The sequence below is a fragment of the Danio aesculapii genome, chromosome 18 (genome assembly GCF_903798145.1).
Source record: "Danio aesculapii chromosome 18, fDanAes4.1, whole genome shotgun sequence".
Lineage (NCBI taxonomy): Eukaryota > Metazoa > Chordata > Actinopteri > Cypriniformes > Danionidae > Danio > Danio aesculapii.
The window spans coordinates 12,468,751-12,491,832 of NC_079452.1; the positions used below are offsets into that span (position 1 = coordinate 12,468,751).

General features: G+C 37.5%; 1 protein-coding gene across 1 annotated transcript in view; it reads left to right on the forward strand.

The window, feature by feature from the left end:
• Positions 1-21,321, forward strand: part of baz1b (bromodomain adjacent to zinc finger domain, 1B) — a 29,561-nt gene extending 8,240 nt beyond the window's left edge. The window contains exons 3-18 of the mRNA XM_056477855.1: positions 1,950-2,094; positions 2,352-2,544; positions 2,643-2,962; positions 3,042-3,221; positions 4,208-5,726; positions 7,889-8,185; positions 9,489-9,609; positions 9,868-9,966; positions 10,122-10,308; positions 10,435-10,620; positions 13,125-13,272; positions 14,024-14,171; positions 14,358-14,464; positions 15,708-15,913; positions 17,381-17,487; positions 18,585-21,321. Of these exons, the coding sequence (XP_056333830.1) occupies positions 1,950-2,094; positions 2,352-2,544; positions 2,643-2,962; positions 3,042-3,221; positions 4,208-5,726; positions 7,889-8,185; positions 9,489-9,609; positions 9,868-9,966; positions 10,122-10,308; positions 10,435-10,620; positions 13,125-13,272; positions 14,024-14,171; positions 14,358-14,464; positions 15,708-15,913; positions 17,381-17,487; positions 18,585-19,674 (5,053 nt within the window). The 3' untranslated portion in view covers positions 19,675-21,321. The remainder of the gene's footprint in view (positions 1-1,949; positions 2,095-2,351; positions 2,545-2,642; positions 2,963-3,041; positions 3,222-4,207; positions 5,727-7,888; positions 8,186-9,488; positions 9,610-9,867; positions 9,967-10,121; positions 10,309-10,434; positions 10,621-13,124; positions 13,273-14,023; positions 14,172-14,357; positions 14,465-15,707; positions 15,914-17,380; positions 17,488-18,584) is intronic.
• Positions 21,322-23,082: the final 1,761 nt, after the last annotated feature.

Sequence of the window (23,082 nt, forward strand, 5' to 3'; positions counted from 1 at the left end):
CTGGCAGCATAGGACAGAGTTGGAATGGGTCTCCATTAGGGCTGCACGATAACAAAAAAAAATGATAATCACGAATATTTTGCTCAAAATGTTAGTCACGATTAATAATGATTATTCCTTTGTATATATGATATAATAAAATATAATTTGACGTAATATAATATGAATTTCCCAGAGATGGGTTGCGGCTGGAAGGGCATCCGCTGTGTAAAAACGTGCTGGATAAGTTGGCGGTTCATTCCGTTGTGGTGACCCCAGATTAATAAAGGGACTAAGCCGAAAAGTTAATGAATGAATGAATATGTATTGAATGTCATTTAAAACTTCAGCTGTTTTTTTCTGTGCGTTTGCCAGTCATGAAGACAGAAGACACTGTATCCAATGTTTCAATGTAAAAAAAAGTCTTTGTGGCCCTGTTGACGCAGATATTCAGCTTCGTTTTCATCAATCTGATGCAACTTTTATTATCTACAAGAAAAGAAAATGTAATTAAGTTTCAGATCAATTAACTCAATTTATAAAAAGACGGTCATGGAACTCATGCCACGTTTTCGAGGATAAATTCGTGTCTGAGTGCTGCTTTGAATAGAATAAAATTCTTTAAAAGCTCGTTGAAGACTACTCATAAAATAAAGCCTTCACAAAGGTGTATCTTATGGAAACCAATTGACGGGCACTGCTTTCGGTTTTAAAAGAACCAAGCAGATTTAAAAAAATCCAAATTGCAGAAGAGAAATGACAGGAATTTTGCAAAAGGAAAAGATTAAACATATTGAGACTGATAAAAGAACATTCTACTTCGTATATTCTTTTGACTAAGATTATGCTAAGATTATAAATGACTGAGTGTAAAACCGTCTCTTCTGCGTGCTTCAGCAGCGCGTCCTGCTGTTTTTGAATGAGGAAGCGGAGAGAAAGCACAGTTTACTTTCAAGATATTTAACTAAATGACTAACACTGAACTGCTTTATACTGTAAAATCGCGATGATATTTAATTATTGATCGTGGGCCACAAATATCTTTTTCGTGATCATAATACGATTAATCGTGCAGCCCTAGTCTCCATGCCACCCCTAGTAAGATGCTGCCCTGGGCAATTGCCTATGCCTAAATCCGCCACCAGGATGCTGTGTAGTTTATGAAATCAATAAAATCCTGCTGCAGTAATTAAGGCAACACTGTTATTTCAGCAGTTGTATAGGAGCCACCTGCTGCATTAGCATTTTAATTCAGAATGTGAATGATTTACTTTAGGATTAGTTTCTCACAATCAGTACTTAGCAAATACTGCAAGTTAAAATGTCCCCAATGTTCCCGGTTGAAACCTAAAGTGAAATCTAAGGAGCATAAACCAGAAGCTGCGACCGTTTTTTTTGTATTGTGACACAGTTCCTAGAGAAACAGATTTTTTTCCTACTGCAAGCTGATTGGATGTAGTAAAAAAATGCATTTCAATCAGAAAGATCGAAAAAACTGTCGGAAGAGTTTATACAATCTAACAGCATGGCCTCCTCACTATTTCTGTTTGTTGTCAAACTAACAGTTGGAGTTTGGTTGGATTTGATTTAATTTGTATATACCCTGTTCAGGTTATTTGTGAAGATAAAGGATTACTACTACTGTTTTAAAGCATGTATATAAAATATAGTATATAAAGCATAATATAGTACACAATTCTTAGTTCTCTAACAGTTGTTGTAAAGGTGTTAGAGTTTTTGTGTAAACATGAAGCGATTTCTCAAATAAAAAAGTAAAATGCATTTAAAGTGACTCAGAAGAGGATATTAATGTCTCCAGACAGTGGAACAGACAAAAACATGGATAGAATTGCAGGCAATCATGATGTTTTCTTCATCATGAAAGTCATTAAATGTTTGTAACATAGAAGAAGTCACATAATTGAATTACTTATGTTGTCAAATACTGAATGGTTTTTTTTTTCTGGCAGGCTTCAGGAGGAGTATCCAGTGTGGTTTGAGAAGCCTGTTCTGGAGATTGTGCACCATAACACAGTACCTCTTGACAAGTTAGTGGATCAGGTCTGGGTGGAGATTCTCACAAAGTATGCTGTGGGCGAGAAGTGTGACTTCATGGTACGAACTTGGACTTATGTCTATTGGAATGGATAAATAAAAATTAAAAATTGGTTCACTTTTCAAATTTGAAGACAAATCTTAAACTATATATATTTTTCCTTCGTGTTTTTATGTACTTGAGCTTAATTCTAATGTATGTTCTTACAAATGACTATCATGTATGCGTGTCTGACAAAATAAACTTCTTCGTGATCATGTTTTACTTTCAATGTTTGCTTTAAAATGAAGTAGTTAAGTCTCGCTCTCTCTTTAAGGTTGGCAATGAGAAAACTTTGACTGTGGAAGTGGTAAAGATTCATCCGCTGGAAAATCCTCCAGAAGAAAACGCTGAGAAAAAGATGGAAGGAGCTTGTGACTCTCCGTCCAGCGATAAAGAGAACGCCAGTCAGGAGAACCTAAAGAAGGAGCCACAGTCCAAAGAGGAGGAGAGCAGGAGAGAAAGCCTCTGTGAGTCATTTCCTCAAATATGAGTGAATTTTTTTTATCAGTTCCAATTAAATGAAGAATGTAATGGCAATACTTTGTAAATGTATATGCTTTTGTAGCTGATAGGGCCCGCCGCTCACCGAGGAAACTCCCGACCACTATGAAAGAAGAGAAGAAGAAATGGGTCATGCCCAAATTTCTGCCTCATAAGTATGATGTCAAACTTGTCAGCGAGAACAAAGTGATCAGTGATGTTCCCGCAGACAACCTGTACAGAACAGAGCGGCCTCCCAACAAAGAAATCATGCGCTACTTCATCAGACACTACGCACTGAGGCTGGGCTCAGGAGAGAGCGCCCCTTGGGTAGTGGAAGACGAGTTGGTGAAGAAGTTCAGCCTGCCGAGCAAATTCAGCGACTTTTTACTGGATCCTCACAAGGTGAGATAATTTAAGAGGAATTGAAATCATACATCATTTACAGAAAAAATATATTGTATTATAATTTATGTATGTTTAGTTTTTGGCAGAAAATCCATCCACTAAGAGGAAAAGCTTGAGTTCGCCGGAAGGTAAACCCAGAAAGAGGCTGAAGGCTGTGGATGCGGGATCAGGTGGTGAGGGAGCAAAAGGGGAAAAGAAAAACAAAAAAGACTCTCAGAACATACCTCTCAGCCCAACCCTCTGGAGTCATATGCAGGTATGTTTCAGCATGATGCTACCAAAAGAATCATGCAAGTGGATGACAAAAATCACATCTAATGCTCATGTCTGTGTGTGATCTCATAAGACATCCACTTTCTGGTTTTAATGTTACTAATTAAGTGATCATGACATTAAACAATAGAACTACTGAGGTAGTCATTTTGACCCTTTTTATTTTTTTATTTTTGTAATTTAATAGCTTTGTCGAAATAAAACCCACATATCTATATTACCCTGACCTTTCCTAAATATGTGTATATTTCTTTCTAATGTAGTAATTTTATAAAGATTTCTACCTTGAACTACGATAGCAGTGAAAATTATTGCATTTCCTAATGACCCTACTTTTTCCTGTGACTTTAAATATGCGTGCTTTTGTTGCCTCACAACTTCCTGCTAACATAAATCTAACTTCAAAACAGCGTCTTCTACCCAGAAAAGGTCTTCTACCCAGCTTGCATAAATAAAAGTATGGTGCAGACATTCGCGGGTGGTCAAATAGCCAAACTACACATGCATAGGCTGGTTGGATTGCAACTGCATTACAAAAAGATAGCATTTTTAAGGTCATTAATTTAATAAATATGACAGACATTCAAAGCTTATTTTAATATCTCAATAGAAGCTTTAAATGTAAATATGATAACTATATTATGTCAGTATGACGATATGACGTCAAATATGAGAACAGTCAGAATTACTTCTGTGGTAATTCTAGTAATTATAGAATTCAGTGTTGATTAGGGATTGTGTTAATTAGTGTTAATCAGTGTTAGTTAGGGATTGAGAGCCAAGTATTGCTCTCATCTGTGAGTATACAGTATCAAATTTTTCAGGACTTTAAGAAAAAATATATTTTTAAATTGAATTGACTAGGTTGGCATGTATCATATATTTGTCTGAGAGATGATTTGTAGATGACGGTACATCTTTTATTTAACCAGACAGGCCATTTAATTTTTTACTGTTTATTTCATTTAGGTGAAGAAAGTTAACGGATCACCTTTAAAAATGAAAAACTCAGGTACATCTAAGAAATCGGATGGGGAAAACATCCTCGGCACTCCAAAATCTAATAAGAAGCAGGGAGATAAAAAATCCACTGACCCCAAAAGAAGCCGCAAAAGTGGACTCACCAAGACTCCCAATAGCCAGAGGCACTCTAAAAAGGAGGATAAAAGTCTCGGAGGCGCCAAGAAACCCAGAATGAAGCAGATGACCCTTTTGGATCTTGCTAAAAGCCCATCTGCTGCAGGTAGCCCAAAAAAACAAAGGCGAAGCTCAACTTCTGGCTCTGCTAAGCTGGGCAAACCTTTTCCACCCATGGCCTTACATCTCCTTCGGTTTTACAAAGAGAATAAAGGCAAAGAAGACAAGAAGACCACTCTGTCCTCACTGTTGTCTAAAGCAGCGAAAACACTGTCCCCAGAAGATCGCTCACGACTTCCTGAAGAGCTGAAAGAGCTGGTGCAGAAGCGCTGGGAACTTCTTGAGCAGAAACGCCGATGGGCCCTCATGAGCGAGGAGGAAAAACAGGACGTGCTGAAGCAGAAGCGTCAGGAGGTTAAGCAGAAGCTGCGTGAGAAAGCTAAAGAGCGGAGGGAGAAGGAGATGCAGGTGAGGCGGGAGATGTCTCGACGGTATGAAGACCAGGAGCTAGAAGGCAAGAACTTGCCAGCTTTCCGTCTTTTTGACATGCCCGAGGGACTTCCCAACACCATCTTTGGAGACGTAGCCATGCTAGTGGAGTTCCTTCATTGCTACTCCGGCCTGCTGATGCCTGACGACCAGTATCCCATCACCTCCATCGCGCTTTTGGAGGCTCTCGCTGGAGAAAAGGCTGGATTCCTCTACTTGAACCGTGTGTTGGTGGTTTTACTGCAAACGCTTCTGCAAGATGAGCTGGCAGAAGGTTACAGTGAGTTGGACATGCCGCTCTCTGAGATTCCTCTCACCATGCACTCCGTATCAGAGCTGGTGCGCTTGTGTTTGCGTCCATCAGATGCACATGAGGAAGAAAGTGCCCGTGGTTCTGATGATTGGCAGGCTGGCGCGGACTTTGATGACATGGTGAGCAGTGAGTTCTTGGAGAAGCTGGAGACGGCAGAGGTGTTCGAACTGGACCCCCAGGAGAAGGTCAGTCTGCTGTTGGCTCTATGTCATCGGATCCTCATGACCTATTCGGTGGAGGATCACGTAGAGGCTGTGCATCAGAAATCGGCTGAAATGTGGAAAGAGCGGGTCGCCACGCTCAAAGAAGCCAACGATCGCAAAAGAGCAGAGAAGCAGAAACGCAAAGAGCAGATGGAGACCAAAACTGATGGAGATGTTCTAATAAAGGCAGAGAAGAAGAAAGAATCAACCGTGAAGAAAGAGACACCTAAAGTTCTCCCCAAAGAGGAGCCAGAGCCCGAAGACATGATCAGCACAGTTAAAAGCAGACGCTTGATGTCCATGCAGGCTAAGAAAGAAAAAGAAGAGCAGGAACGACTAAATAAAGGTGAGAGAGTTATTTAATTTTTGAAAATTAGAAATTGGGTTTATTAAAGCAAACTTGTTTCCACTGAGCATTATGGTTAAATTTATTACAGTACAAGTTCATGACAGGTCACCCTGATCAGGCTTGCGTTTCCACTGCCTATAGTGCACTTACTTGGTAGGCCTGGTGTATGCCAGAAAGTTGCAGTCGTCTAATATATTAAAAAAAATGTATTCATATGTAGTACCACAGTTAGTGTGTTGTTTTTTTTTATTATTGTGTAAATGTATTATTATTGCAGTGTCATCTCAACTGTATTAACTGTGTTCTTACATGCTGGTGACGAAAACATTTATTAGTGAGTCCAGCCAATTCCCATTTTTTTTGTACTGTACTGTTGTGCTAGATACTCTTAGAAAAGGGTGCCAAAATGTGTTATGGTTCTGTTCACTATTTTGCTAGCTTTGTAAGTTAAAATTGACATAAATATGTACATCAATGGTGGAAGCGTACTATTATGGCCCATTTCTACTGAGTGGTTCGGTACGGGTCGGTATGCTTTTATGCCTGTTTCCACTATCAAAAGGTACCAAAAAGCAAACCGTATCATACCACTTTTTGGGTACCCTTTTTGGGAGCCAGACACCCAGCTTAGCGCTATTAGTTTACAGAGAAACGTCACTAGCGCCAGGAGAATAAAAACAAAGAAAGTGCCATTTTTACATACACAGCTGAGACATTACACCGTTGTAACATATACATATAATAATGAGCCATGGTCAACCCAAGCTCAAACAAACCTGGTCATTGTCTTGATGAACAGCCACAAAGCAAAGAAAAAGAACAGAATTTGCTGTGTGTCCTGTTGAGAGTGATGCGGCAAAAAACAAAGGAACAAATGATTCTTTCAGCAACATGATAAACTATTATCTTTGCCTTTTGGACTTTTATGAACTCTGAATGACAAGATGTTAATGTTACATGTGCTGGTGTAGAATAAAAATGAGAGGTTTGTACTGACTGTATATATTTCGTATCCTTTATGAACCCAAATAAGGTTTTGGGTATTTTTTTATTTGTAATATTTCAGAGACTAAGTTCACATTACCGTTGATCTGCAGCTATAATCAAATCATGTTCATAGAAAATTTTGTAATGTACACCGTAGGATTAGTACACAAGTAATCCTATTTATGTGTATAAAGCATCTGCTTTGTATATGACATGTGAACGACCCGTTTAGCTTTATTTTGATACTTTCTCGAGTGAGAATGACGTCAACCGCAACTTTCTCCCGTATGCCATGCCAACCAAAATGGTACCATTGGTAACTTTTGGCAGTTGAGGCACAAGCCTGATAAAGGTGACCCGTACCGAACTGAACCGCAACATCCAGTAGAAACGAGGCATTAAAAGGTTAGTTTGGCCAAAAATTATAATTACCTTTTTTTTTTTTTTCTGTTGAATGCCATACTATTTACTATACTATTTCAATATTACAGATTGATTATCTCAATGCTTTTTAAATAAAATTTTTGAATTGCATTTATCAGTGAATTACATCTAACCCCCATCTAAAAAGATGTGCTGGATGTTTACTTAACAGCTTTACTAACAAAATGCACATAAAAGATTGGCATCGATTAATTACCCAGCCCTTTAATTTAGATTTTGATTGATTGAACAAGCAAAGTTTTTATTCAGAAAATAATGATTAAAGGGTCTTTACACTAAAGCATCTGTTTTTTTAAGTTTTGGTTGTAACAAATGTATAACACTGAAGTCTGAAGAGCACAAGAGTAATTTACATTTAACATACATTTATGTCAGCATGTAAGCAATTATTTTAAATGGTAATATTTGACAATGTTTCAGTTTTACTGTATTTTTGATCAAATACCTATAGCTTTAGTTAGCAAAAGAGAAACGGACGAAGCTAAAAATATTTCACCTTTTAATTTTTGGTTCAATTTTTATATATAGATATTCCTTCATTTCAAATTTTGAGAGGAATTATTGTAAGCTGTAGTGCAAATAACATTAATAGACAAGTAAAAGTATTATCTCTGGCCTGCTGTTATTTAGTTTTCTACGTGATGTAACTGTAGGGGTTTTATGTAATGCAGAAAAGAACCATTACATAAAAGATACAAAAATATAAAATATATATTCGCATTCTGCAGTGCGTATGGAGAAGGAAGCTGAGGAGGAGCGAATGAGGAGGCAGAAAGCTGCCACAGAGAAAGCCTTCCAGGATGCCGTCACTAAAGCAAAGCTGGTGTTGAGGAGAATGCCGCTGGGTACAGACCGCAATCACAACCGCTACTGGCTGTTCTCTGATGTCGTTCCTGGACTATACATTGAGAAAGGATGGGTTCACGAAAGTATAGACTACTCATTCACACTTCCTCCTGAAGAGGAGCCAGTGTTGATGGAGGACGAAGAAGAAGAGGAGGTGAAGAAAGAGGAGGAGGCAGAAGGTTAGTCTTCTTTTTAATTTGTTCTTTGTTTAGGGGTAAAAAGTTGGAGGAAATACTAGCTGCCGCTGTATACAGATAGTGAACATCTCAACTAACTTTTTCAAAACTGTCCTTTGATGTCATTAAAATTAGATTGGGGCCTCGTGTTAAACCTTTTTGCCATTTTATTGTAATGTGTATTTTTGGATTGAATTCTACTTCTGCGTCGAGTGATGGCTGTAACCCACAGCGCATGCCTTGCACGTAGCTGTAAATTTATACTTCTGCATTCTGTTTGTGTTGCTCTGACAATATTACATCCGAAACACTAGTAGGCTGTGGGGTTTCTGTGTTTCTTTGTTCCTCTGTGTTGAGTTTTTGCAGGGGTTTTGAGTTTGCACCTGTAAGAAGTAGCTCAAACTCATTCTAGGAAGAAAGATGCAGGAACTGGTGACCATGCAATAATTCTAGTCTTAAAGTGAACATCCATTTGGAGCTCCTGCATAAAACCTGACACTTGATAAATGCTCAATAAATAAAAAATAAATTAAAAGTATTTGTCCAATGTAAATCTAAGACAAATATTAGCTAAGTATTTCCCTTTTAAAGAGAGCAAATGTAGTCAAAGGGTGCTGAACCTCTGTCTGAAAGGCTCTTTGGATCAGCTATATTACAAAATTATTTGCTATTTTCAGTTTGCATTTTTCTTCATACAAAGTATGAAGCTGATCGGTTAGTTCTTGTCACGTGACTCGCGATGCACTCGCGGTATTCTTTTAACTAGGTGTGCCTGGAAAGATGCAATATGTAAACGGCACGGTGTCCTAGTTAATAGCCTCAGCCATAGTTAAATCAGTGTGTTTGTGTAATAGCCTTGGTGTATAAGCTCGGAACTTCACACTAGCACAGTTACCATAACTTTTAATTGCAGCAGTTTTGTTCCGCAAAGAAACGTGGTGCTGAGAAGCCCTTACGATTAATTACCTGTGATGAATTAAGGCACGGTTAACAGTGAAATCGATTAATCTTTGCATCTTTACTCAAGTAGTTTCAAACATTTGAGTTTCTTTCTTCTGCTGAACTCAAAAGGTTAAGGGTTCTGGGTTTCTTCAAAACATCATCTTTTGTGTTTAACAGAAGAAACAAAAGATTTGAAAAAAGGATGAGTACATTATGACTTATATTTTTGGTTGAGTTATTGCTTTAACTTTTATTACTTTTGGTTTCTGTGGGAAAATAAAAACTCACTTAAAAGTATGCTAACCAAACAGTGATATACAGCAAAGGCTGCATGTTTGAAAATCTATGTTCCTTGACTTTTCAGATGGAGAGAAAGAAGATGAGGGCAGTATAATCAGTGCGTCCAATGACATTGGCCAGCAGGGGGCGCCATCACATGAGTCTTCTATTGAGACCACCGTGCCCAAACAAGGCCAAAACCTCTGGTTAGTGTTCTTGCAAATCCTAACTTGTACTGGTGGTGTCTGGGAAATGAGCCTTGTGGTAATTTGTACATCAAAGCTTAAATTGTTTTGTGTTGTGCATGGTCTGGGGAGAAAAAACATCCAAGAAGAGGAGAAAAAAAAGTCTAAAATGGATGAATGATTTATAGATGATTTAGATTGGCTATTGTTTCTAATTGACTCGTGTATCTCTATTTGTATTTGGTGGCAGTGCTGATGAAATTCATTTTTTTATTTCAGGTTTGTGTGTGATACACCAAAAGACTTTGATGAACTGTTAGAGAGCCTTCACCCTCAGGGAGTAAGAGAAAGTGAACTCAAAATCAGGTTACAAATCAAGTGAGTACACGCGTGTGCGCACACGCATAGATAAACAAAAGTCTATTTTACCCTAACCTCACACCTTCATAGAAAACCATTTCTGAATGAATGTTGTCACATTTCAACCCCTTGGTAAAAGCTGCTGAAATAAATATGGTTGTCTTTTGATTTAGTTACCAGGAAATCTTGCATTCCATCCATCTGACGAAAAAAGCAAACCCAGGCCTGAAGACCTGCGACGGACACCAGGAGCTGCTCAAATTCTTGCGCAGTGACATTATCGAGGTGGCTTCTCGGCTGCAGAAAGGTGGCTTGGGATACTTGGAGGACACATCTGAGTTTGAGGAATTTGAGGAGAGGGTGAGAGACACACACATGACGGACTATATTTGGTTTGGTTTGGCACTCAATAGGATGCGTTACTGTCTAGTCAAGGATATCAGCAGCACACTGAACATAATCCTGACATCTCATTTTTATTTTAAGGTGAAAACATTGGAGAAGCTGCCGGAATTTGGGGAGTGTGTGATCGCTCTGCAAGAAAGCGTTATCAAGAAGTTTCTGCAGGGCTTCATGGCACCCAAACAGAAGAAGAAGAAGAAGACTGCTGGTGAGGAGAGCACGACGGCTGAGGAGGTGGATGATCAGAAGAAACTGGCTGAAGAGGCCCGGGTGAGTCTCTGTGATGCTGGAAATGACTAATTAAAATGCTAGCAAGTAGGGGAATACACCCTCATACAATATTTGTGTCACAATCCAATATTATTGCTATTTTGTCAAATTTAAACTTTCCTGACTAACTTTCACTAACTTTTAATGACTTGAAAGCTTAATTTTCCTGACCTGTAATGACTAGAGAAATTGGCAGATATTGGGTTTAGTGCCTCCAAAATCTGGTGATTCTCCAATTGCTAAAATTGATGCAAAAAATAAATGTAAAGAATAAAATTAAAGTGGAGCTTGTAATTTTTATCATTTCTGTTCAAAATTCACACGCATTGTTTCATAAAGCATTATGTTCAGAAAGCGAAAGTGCTCTGCAAACATGTGAAACGCAATGATCAGACACCTCCTAGTTTTCCGTGATTTTTGCGGTCACTGAATCCAACCTAAATCAACAACTTTTTGTGGTCCTGCATAATTTTTAATTTAAACACCAAATAATCACATAAAAAGTAAATAATCTCATAAAACATCCAATTTAAAACCATATAATAAAATTATATTTATTTCAGTTTGCAAGTTATTGTTTTATGTGACTTATAGACGTTGCATACGAAGCACATGTGATGATTTTAGTGTCTCTCAAAAAATAAAGTCTCATCTACACCCTCACAATCGTTACATTACACGGAAGTGGGAGAAAATAGTTTTGCAGCCTGCAGCAAGTAGATGTGCGTCAAATTGGTAAATGATTTCGCTTAACTCTTTCCCTGCCATTGACGAGAGAACTCTTCCCTGCCATTAACAAGTTTTTTGGCAATCCGTGATTTAGGTGTATGTATTATGGTAGAGGAAGCCCAAATGCATGTCCTGAGTGAAGTACGATGATCTGGGTTTGAAATCTGAGAACGAGAGAGTAAAATTCTGCATAAAGAGTTATACAACCTTCCTTGGGCTTAATCCCTACCATTTTAGATCTGTTTTAGATCTTGTAAATATGTATTTAAGTTAAATATACTTTTTATTTGCAAAATTGTCTGCAAATTCACAAATAAAAAAAATCACAAAAAAATCATGAACTACTAGGGGTCTGAATGATAAAAAAATTTACTGTGTAGAAAAAACGTTTTGATAAATGGGAAAATTAAAATGTCAAACAAAAATTCATAATATTTCATAATTTAGGCTTTAAAAACATAAAATTCCCTGAGTTTCAGTGTCTGGAATAGACATTTTAAAATGTCAAGATGTTCCAGAAATTCCATTGGAACCCTGTATATTGCAATTCATTATATTTTCCAGCTTCAAATTATGTTTCCAAAAGAAAACTTTGACAATACCTATTTTAACTAAAATCAAAACATCTCAGTTTATCTTAATTCAATTTTAATGCAGACACTTTCATGAAAATTTTCCATTAATAATGTATGCAATTTTCTGCAATGCCTCCATCTGTATTGTTCCAATTTACAGCATGCTGAGGTGATCAAGCTTTCCAGAAAAAGCTCAAGTTCAACACCATCTAGGGGACTGTAAAGAAACTGATTTTAATATTTGGTTGTATATCAATGTGTTGATGTAGTATTGCCACAGAAAATTTTGCAATACTATTGTATCGATATTTTCCCTTAATAGCAAATATAAGCAAAGACATATATCCTCAGTGAAGTAAGCATGGTAGGTACTGATTGAAGCAAGCAAAAATGGAAAAAATCCATGCATTTCAAATTAAGAAAAAAAAATGTATTCCTGTGATGGCAAAGCTGAATTTTCACACCTATTTATCGAGTCTTCAGTGTCTTCCTGAATGAGCATTTTTTTTTTTTCTCTCTCTCTCTTTTTTTTTTTGCAACAATATAAAAGTCTCTTCTGATAACTAAAGCCAAGGTCACACTATTTTGAGCTTGAGAAATAGTTTGTGCATGAGAAATTTTGTCGTAAGGTGCTGTGGAAAGGGGCTGGATAAAACTAAACTATTAGACGCTGATTAAAGTCCATATTTTAAAAGTCGGTACAGCGTCGTCAAGTTTTGATCTTATTGGTCTCATGCCATCATGTGATGCGATTTTGCAGGTGCCATGCCATACTGCACCATACTGTATCACATCGATGACAGCTCGAGGTACCAGATGAGCACTTTCTATATGCGAATATATAGTTATTTAATATAAAGTGTCCTGGCTGACCAAAATCTGTCAGAAATCTGCAGCAATTAAGAACATTTATGCTACAAAATTGTGTGCCCTTTGGTTGGTTTTGCATTCAATTCAGCAATTGCAGAATCACTAAATTCTGGAGAGACTGCTCAACACAACAGATGCCTCTTTCATTACAGATCAAGGGAGTTTATCTCTTTAGTCTGTGTCAGTCATGGAATTTAACATTTGGCTTGCTGTGGAAGCCCTTTATGAGGCAAAAAATGCAGTGTGACCATGGCTTAAATCAATTTAATGTAACCTTGCTGGTGGATATTTTTTCCTAGACTAAACTACTTGTGCGTATTACATTTCTAGGTAGCAACAGCGGTAGAAAAGTGGAAAACTGCTGTTCGTGAAGCGCAGACTTTCTCTCGCATGCATGTCCTGCTCGGCATGCTGGATGCCTGCATCAAGTGGGATATGTCTGCGGAGAACGCTCGCTGTAAAGTGTGCCGCAGGAAAGGTGAGAATCTTCAAGATCAAGCTCAGATGTTGTTGAACAAAGTTATCCAATTATTGTATTAAAATTGTATCTGTTATAATTTTTTTAAGCTGGTTCCTTTTAGATTGTAGCTCTATACACCCCCAAGGACAAAGCATATGTCCAGATGCTTTTTCAGCTAAATTAAAGGAGCATTTGTTTAAACTGATTTCAGATGTTTTTTACAGTTTAATATGGCGTACAAAACTAGTTTGAAGCATCCAAATGTTTAAATGGTTCTTATTGCCTTGACAGTGGCTTTATTACCTGACCAAGTTTCATAAGGAATATACACCTCTCATAATATTTAAGATCTTATACCATTGTTTTTTGCACCATTTCGTTAGCAAAGCATCTAATGAAATTGTGGAATGGTTAATCAAATCCCAAAAGGCAGCAATTTACAGCAAATTGCTTGATATTAATGACTAGGTAAAAATCTCAGCAGTTTATATTTTTATTTTAAGTTAGCAAAACCGGGGTCCACCTTACATAGTTTCACCAGATCCTTTGGGGAAACCCTATTATATGTGAAACAAATGGCCTTTACAACTCAGAGCACAGGGAGTAGCTGACTTCGCACCTTTAGAGTATGAAATACACAAGGGATCAAAGAGAAAATGTCTTGAGATTTACACGGCACCTGTTGCTGTAATACGAGCGACACGGAGGAAGTACTGCATGGAAGATTTAATATGCAATTGATCTGATTTATGAATGTCTTTCTCTATAGGAGAGGATGATAAGTTGATTCTGTGTGATGAGTGTAATAAAGCCTTCCACCTGTTCTGTCTGAGACCGGCCTTGTACCGTATACCGTCAGGCGAGTGGCTCTGTCCGGCCTGTCAGCCAACCATAGCCCGACGCAGCTCCAGAGGAAGGCAAGTTCATGCGCACATTGTAGTGTGGGTTATTTATTTATTTTTTCCTGTGTGTGTTTTTTTTGTCTCTCTAGGTGTACTAGCTGTTTGTTCAGTTTTAATGAATGTAACTATGAGGCTCTAGTCAGCTTTCGGTAAAATTCCTATTATCAGAGTTCTTTAATTTTCACCTCTTTGCATGTGAAGAAACTACAAGGAAGACTCTGAGGAAGAGGAGGATTCAGAGGAGGAAGATGAAGAAGACTCTGAAGAGGAAGACTCGGAAGAAGAACACAGAAATACAGGACACAGCTGTAAGTTCCAACTGAAAACTGTGAGAACAGTTAGTTTCGCTAGTGGTGTGTGGGAATAAAAGTATTTCATTGTTATGATTGAGGAGTTCAATTTATTTATTTATTTATTTATTTAATTTGTTTGTGAGGTGTTTTGAAATGTGATTTATTTCATTATTTTTTTTTTATTCAATGTTTGACGTAACCTCTACTAAAACAAAAAGAGAGGATGGTACATTGAGTAGCTCTAAAAAACAGCCAATAGTGTTTTGTTTTTATCACCGCACTGCCAGTGAGAATGGTTGAGCTCAAGTGCATCAAATGAGAAGCTTCATTAACTGACGAACAAAAAATACATTAAAATTAAGATGCAAATTAACACTAAATGAAATTCGTTTCAAAAAGATAATTTTTTTGACAAAAATAGATGAACAATGAACACAAATGTGTGGGCGGCCATGAAAAATGAGCATTTAATTAAAGCCCCACTGTAATTGTTGTATCACAAATCTGTCATATATTTGCAACGTGTTTAATATAAGTCATAATTTTAAAGATTATGTCTTGAGCATTTGATTTTTCCTTGGTGCTAATGTGCTTTCATTTTTTCCATCTCACAGCGAGATTTGGCAAGGGAGTGTTTAAGTCAAACTGGCCTCAGACAGTTCAGTTTAGCCAGCTTCAAACCTGAAAATATCAGGCTTTGCTAAAAGGCTGGTTATTTTACTAGCAATGAGGGTCAATTGGTAGCCTATTACAGATTTCTAGGAACAATCTTAATATTAAAAAAGAACTTAAGCTGGACAACAGCAGATCCTATCAGTGTTGTAAGGAATGCTCAAATAACGTAGCCTAGTTTACTGCAAACAGGTTTTTAGTTAGATTGTGTGTCTGGCATGTATCGTAGGCCTATAGGTCTGTTAATTTTACTAAAGAACATGTATTGAGTTTATCACCAAAACTATAGGAACTGTATTATGTAAAAAAAAAAAAGGCCCAGTATCTGGATCGGTCGATACTCAGAATTTTGGTATCAGGATTGAATGGGTTTGAAAAAAAAAATGGTATTAGTGCATTCCTAGTTTTGGACCTATAGATATCAATGAGACTAACATAATGATACTAACATCTTAATATGTTCAGTGGAAATGAGATTAGCTGTGTTGTCTATCAAATGTTTTTTAACATCATGTTTTTCTGAATGGCTTCAAACTTTGTCTAAAAGTATTGGTACCAACTCGAGTTGTTACTTTATTTATTACAGTGAGATCAAGGAAAAAGGTCAAGACATCTTCGAAGGCCAAAGTGCAGAGTAAACCATCACTGAAGAAGCAATCACATCCCAGTGCCAAACCTGCTTCTAGATCAGCTTCTAAAACAGATCCTAACCCTTCCAAAACTTCTCCCAAACCTTCTGCCAAACCTAAATCACGAGCTGCAACAAGCAGCCCTGTTGACATCGATGAACTGGTGAGTGAAGCGAGATGTACAGAACTGAACTATATGTGTATGTATGCGTACTACATTAGGATAACTTATGAATGCTTTGAAGAAGTTTAGCTGAATCATGAAAGTACTGGTGAAAAAACTATTTAAGGATTATTCAATGTGTTGAGACATAAAATGTTAATGATTATTGGAACGTCATATACACTACCTAACAAAAGTCTTGCCTATTCAAGTTTTAAGAACAAGTAATAACTCAACTTCTAGTTGATCATTTAGTATCAGAAGTGTCTTCTATGAATGGCAAAGGCCTCTAGATTACACTTATTTTGCCAAAAAAAAATATCATCATTTTTTTAAATTATTTTTATTTTATTTATTTATTTATTTTTTATTATTATTGCATAATTAGGACATTAAGGTCTGACTTTGCTTAGAGAAAAGTGTTGTCAATAACAGAAATAATGTATAGTATGGAATATAAAGTCATGGTGCAGTGGAAAAGAATTAATATTGTGTATGACTCCTATGATCTTGCAGGACTGTATCCATACATCTCTGCAATGACTCAAATAACTTATTAATAAAGTAATCTCGAATGCCAAAGTAAGCGTTCTTGCATGACTCCCAGAGTTCATCAAGATTCTTTGGATTCATCTTCAATGCCTCCTCCATCTTACCCCAGACATGCTCAATAATGTTTATGTCTGGTGACTGGGCTGGCCAATCCTGGAGCACCTTGACCTTCTTTGCTTTCAGGAACTTTGATGTGAAGGCTGTAGTATGAGGAGCGCTATCCTGCTGAAGAATTTGCCCTCTCCTGTGGTTTGTAATGTAATGGGCAGCACAAATGTCTTGATACCTCAGACTGATGATGTTGCTATCCACTCTGCAGATCTCTCGCATGCCCCCATGCTGAATGTAACCCCAAACCATGATTTTTCACACTGGTTTTGGATTATTGGGTCCGTGCCAGTTCCAAAAGGTCTTCTGCAGTATTTGTGATGATTGAGTTGTAGGTCAACAGATGATTAATCAGAAAATCTATCTGCCACTTTTTCAAATGATCAACTAGAGGTCAGGTTATTATTTTTTTGCTCTTACAACTGGGATCGAGTACAAGACTTTTGTCAGGCAGTGTATGTTTTAGTGACTATAACTTGGTTTCTGCAAGTCTCAAAGTCTAGATCAGAATTAAAGAGATATTAAAAAAGTATTGAATTAGAGTCGAATATCAAGTTTAGAAAGTAATTGCTTTAAATGTTGCATGTACTGCAAAATATTCATTGAATTCATTTAAGATCTATTTATTGAGTTAAAAATGAAGTTGTTTTCTGTGAAACTGGACTATGCAAAGTTTGTTGTAAATAAGTTTTTAAATGCAAATATTTGTCTCTGGATCAGCCTTGATTAAATTATCTTCAGAAACCTGCTATTCTATTCTATAAAGTGAAATACGAATGTTGCTGAAGTGTTGTTGATTGTGTGCAGGTCCGGCAGAGCTCCAAGCCTCCATTAAGGAAAAAGGATGTTGAGCTTCAAAAATGTGAGGAGATCCTTCAGAAGATCATGAAATTCCGCCACAGTTGGCCCTTCAGGTACACCCTCACTCAGTTTTTTGCTCATTTTAATTAATAATTGATCAGAGTTTTGTGTGGCTGTGTGCCATTTTTCAGTATTTCTTTTTTTATTAAATTGGTTTTCTTTTCCTCTCTGAGGTAATTAGTGGTTGCATGAATCACAAAAGTCATATTTTCGAATTACAGTTTTGAGATATGGATCAAATAATTTTGGAATCAGCAAATAATAATGAAAGGAGGCAAGTTTAATTGGCTTTTCAATTTACAAAACCTATGCTTCTAACAAAAATAAGTTGTATGTAACCTGCTGTACAATCAAAATGTTAAACGCTGTAACATTTGCTTGCTATAAGGCTTACAAATCCAGTAGCAGAAAGGCTAGGTCTCCATCTTTTTTTGCAGCCCTTTGCTGCTTTCAAAATTACAGGTAACTCTTATATGAAAGCACTTCACGTAAACACCTTAATTATAATATTGTCTATTAAGGCAAATAACGAGATTACAGATGTCCATGTAAGCATAGTCAGTAGTGTCTTCGAAGTAAGTGAAAGATCCAGAAGGGCTTCCTGCTGATTTGATTCAGAAGGGCAATTATTTTGTCAGATGGCTCACCGGTTTGACTTTCATTCACTGTCATTCATTTTAAAAAGCACCCGGTCCTTTTTATTTGTATGTTTTACTCAAACGCATGAACTTTACAGGTGCCTGATAGTTAGATGTGGAGCTGACATGAATCGGATTGCATCCATGTTAGCACGTCATGTTTGATGTGGTAATTTCACAGTAGGAATACACACAAGTTCGAAGACTCGTTACAGTGCAATTCGGCCAGGTATACATCGGCGCTAAAACATCAAGGCGAAAGTCATTATAGCTTGCGTAGAATAGACCCAGCTCCCAACCCAGCTTTGAGAATAGATTAATGGCAATTTTTTTTATTTTTATCACTCGATAAGAGTCTCGCGTTAATGCTGATAGCGGCCCACCATTAGATTACTCATAGGTTAAAAACCACAGATCAAGACAAAAATGCTTTAACTGGCAATCAAAATCATGTAGTCACACTGAGAAGCCAATTGAAACACATTGTTTTGCTTTCCTTTGATCTCATCCAGGGAACCCGTATCTGCTGATGAGGCCGAGGATTATCAGGACGTCATCGCCAGCCCGATGGATTTGACCACCATGCAGGGAAAGTTCAAATCATCTGAGTATCATAGTGCCAGCGATTTCATCGAGGACATAAAGCTCATCTTCTCTAACGCAGAAGAGTACAACCAGCCCAGCAGCAACGTCCTGACCTGCATGTCCCGCACCGAGGAGGCGTTCGTCGAGCTCCTGCAGAAGAGCCTTCCAGGAGTCAGTTACCTGCGCCGTCGGACAAGAAAACGTGCTGCGACTCCATCAGATAACAGTGATGATGATGAGGAGGAAGAGGACAAGTCAAAGAAGCAGAAGAAAGGGAAGCAAGGCAAAAAAGCTTCATCCAGCAGAAAGGAAAACCACTCCAGACGGAAAAATACCAAACGAAACAAAGATGAGAGTGAAGATGAAGAGGAGGATGATGATGAGGAGGAGGAAGAGGATGACGAGAGGTCAAAGAAGCAAAAGAATAGGAAGCAAAGCAAAAAAGCCTCATCCAGACGAAAGCAAGACAACTCAAGACGGAAAAATGTCAGACAAAACAAAGATGACAGTGAGAGTGAAGATGATGATGATGATGATGAGGAAGAGGAGGAGGAGAGGTCAAAGAAGCAAAAGAATGGGAAGCAAAGCAAAAAGGCCTCATCCAGACGAAAGCAAGACAACTCAAGACGGAAAAATACCAAAAGAAACAAAGATGACAGTGAGAGTGAAGAAGATGATGATGATGAGGAAGAGGAGGACGAGAAAACGAAGAAGCAGAACAATAGGAATCAAGGAAAAGCTTCATCCAGACGAAAACAAGACAACTCAAGACAGAAACAGACAAGATGGAACAAAGATGACAGTGAGAGTGAAGAAGATGATGATGACGAACCTGTGAGAAAGAAGAGCAAGCGGACAAATCGTAAAGATTATCACGAGCAGGACAGCGACAGTGAGCCGGACAGCAGGAGAACTGGTTTGAGACGGACATCCCGAGGAGTGACGGACAACAAGGAGGCCAGCAGCGATGAAGACTCAGGAGGCCAGCGACATTCCAAGAGGCTCAAACGCTCGTGAAGACCAGGGTGTTTTTTCTTTTCTTTCTTATTTTGTTTATTTTGTGTTTGTTTTGTACCCCCCCACCTCCTTATTAATCGGGAGGTGAAACAGGCCACCCCAAACCCAATGCATATCGGACAGAACCCTGAAATCTCACTCCCGGTCTAGATGTTTGTTTATTTTCCTATTTTTTTTGGGACGTTTTTATGTTAATATTGGAGAAAACTGATTTATATTTGTAAGTTGATTAATAATGGTGACTCTCGCCTTTTCAATTTGACAATTTTCATTGAAATCGAGATGTCATCTTTTTTTGAGCTCTTAAGACTTTTTCATTTTGATATTTGACCTAAAAAAATACAAAAGAGAAAAAAAAGAAGCCACTTATATTCCGGAAAAGATTGCAAATGGGTTGTAAACACCACCAAGCCATGTGTCGTATTGAGAGATTGGTAGGTAACGATACAAAGTGATCCAGAAGGAAACTCGCAGATCATTTTGTATAAACCTCACGCCGCCTTTAAATTGAGTTTAACCCATGACTGTCCTAAAAGAGAAGCTCTTTAGATCAAACTGACCTGTTTTCTGCATCTCAGAAGAGCTGTTTAATTGGCATCAAACCCCCATGGTGGTATGACATTGAATTAAAACTCTTTATTTTTGAACGTGCCACCCAGTTGTTTGATTTCCTTTTCAATAATAAAAGAAAACTGTCATCCTCAAGTTTGGTTAACACCTTCTGTTTGTGGGAAAGAAAGAAAAAAAAATCACTGATTCTGTTTATTTAATAATTGTAAAAACTCATGCTGCTCTTATTCCCAGTAGGTGGCGCTCTCTACAGCGGTCTTCTAAAGAAAAGTCCCCCAGTTGTGTTAAACTGACATTTGAATGTTATATCCCCACCGAAATCCTTTTTCAGTGATGAACTGAACCTGAAATCAAGAGGGTAAAATCAGACACTCAGTGAAATTCACATATATGAGTGTATAATGTTCATCTTTCCTTTTTATATTAACATGTAAATATTACACACTGGCTATATTTTGATTTTTAATAGCCACGGAAATTCAGGGCTGCTCAGGGCTCTGCTCTTGATTTTTAAAAGTATTTTTCTGCTTTAATTTCCACCCTCATTTGGATTAAGCTGAGTTTCATCTTCAAAAGCGAGGTCACTATCATAATATTCATAATACTCTTTAGGGTTTATTTTCCTGTTTCTTTGTATACTTTTTAAACTTTACCTGTTTTGACCTGTGTAAACTGTATGGTATGTAAGAACAAGATTGCTTGGAGAATTAGATATAAAGTGGTTTCACAGGTGTAAATGCTCTTTCAGTTATCAGATGCTTTCAGGAGGTTCTAGTGGTGGTCAGAGCTCCTTTCCTATGTATTTATAGCTCCACGACCTGGTAGGGAAACTAAAGTTTAAGGAGATCCTTATTTCTTGCCCCCTTTTGCACCCACAAACTTCACTTATTCGCTTTTCGGAAAGTGTTTCTTATTTTAAAGACCCCTTCAGTGTCACTGCCAGTTGTAAAATCTTGTGTTATAAAATAAGGGGGTGGGAATGAATGGGAAGGGAGGGCCTGGTAGGTTTGGGGACGACTTTTTTTTTCTTTTTGTGTAATTTCTTTACTTTTTAATAAAACATTGTACAATGTCCAAGATTTGTCATGGTCTCTGAACCCCTCTGGTTTCTCCCACCTGAGTCATAAAAATGTGTAGAATTCATAAGTCGAGCTTTGTTTCAAAACATGTATTTGAGTTCTTTTTGGGTGTCAACATGACATTTACTACACTATAAAAGGGATTTTTCACCCCAAAAATTAGTTTACACTCTATTTATTTCCCCTTAAGTGGTTCCAATATTCCCCTTAAATGGTTATGTCAATATTTTAGATATTTACATTAGATGTCGCCTACGCTATTGTTTTCTATTGGAAGAAAGGCTTCAATAGAGCTGCCATTTTGGTACAGGGTAGCGCTTCTTTGAAATGAATGTGAGACAAAGGTGCTGTGGAGGACTGTCCATCCAGAGCACAAGATATATACACACATATATACATATATCTATGATCAGGAGTTTTCCCGGTGGTCGGTATGCAATTTTATTTTTAAATAACGAAAATGATCATTTTTACCAGACTTTTCTACATCGATGGATAAGTGATCACACAACATTGCCGACAAAGAGTGTGTGTTTGTGTGCATGGATATGTACCATCCTCCCCCTCTGTTAAATTTAATCTAACCCGTGTCCTGAAACGCACCCCCTCTCCTGCTTTCACTTCTTGTTTTAACGAAGGGAGTGATTCATTTGTGAATGAATCTCCGTTATGAATGACTCATGTGAACCATCGATATGCCTGCATCTCAATGTGCATATCCACATTTTTATTTAAATAGTATATAACATTTGTAATATTCAACAATTTAGGCTGGACAGTATGCACACTGAGGCCCAGGCACCCTTACAAGTTACTTCAGCTTATAAGTTACTTCACCCTTCGCCGTTACTTCACTTAGCTGACAATAATACAAGTTTATGGCACCGCATCATCTTGTCATATTTAATTTACATTGTTTGCTGATTTTTTTCGACAAAACTAGCATAAACCTAGAATTTAGTGTGAGTTGGTTTGCCTTATGGTCAGTGCAGTAAGTGACTATTATCATTAATAACGTGATTTGTTCATCACAAAAGTTCGTAACATACAAAACTGAAGAAAAAACAAAACTAAATCATACCTATGAAATGTTCTGCCCTTATTGTTTTCTTTGTTTGCTTGTTACTACACTCGTACACATGCAGTGCTAAAGTCCAACATCTTTCAGTCTTGGCTAAGTAAGGTTGAATGACATTTGTCCTGGGAGCCCTGCACAAATATGGTGGCGGTATTGACGCATGCTCAGGGTCCGTATGCAATATCTATGTGTCTATATGAGGTTTTGATATGAAAGTATGTTTACACAACATCCAGTTTCAACGGAAATGTATGCATGCCAAACGGGGAAGTAAATGCTCATTTTTGGAAAATAGGAACGTTTCAGTTGTAAAATAGGAACACCGTCAATACAGAGAACTGTGCTTATTAGCGCCATATTTGCGTTTTTGTTAGCCTTTTTATCAGACTTCAACACTAGAAGTCTAGAAGCATAAAGTCAGGCTTAATAAGTGAAATAAAAGTAGTCAGGTGTAATTGTTCATATTCTGTACAGTATTTGGTATCACTTTATAATAGCTACACACTATGAATCATTTATTAAGCATTAGCATTTAGTGAATTCATTAGCTGTTAAGCATTACCTCTACATTAATAAACGTTAGCAGTTTATAACTGCAGCTACAAATGCTGTATTCTTGACTTATAACCGTATTTATAAAGTGCTTAATAATTGTACTTTCATACTTTGTTGATTTATTTT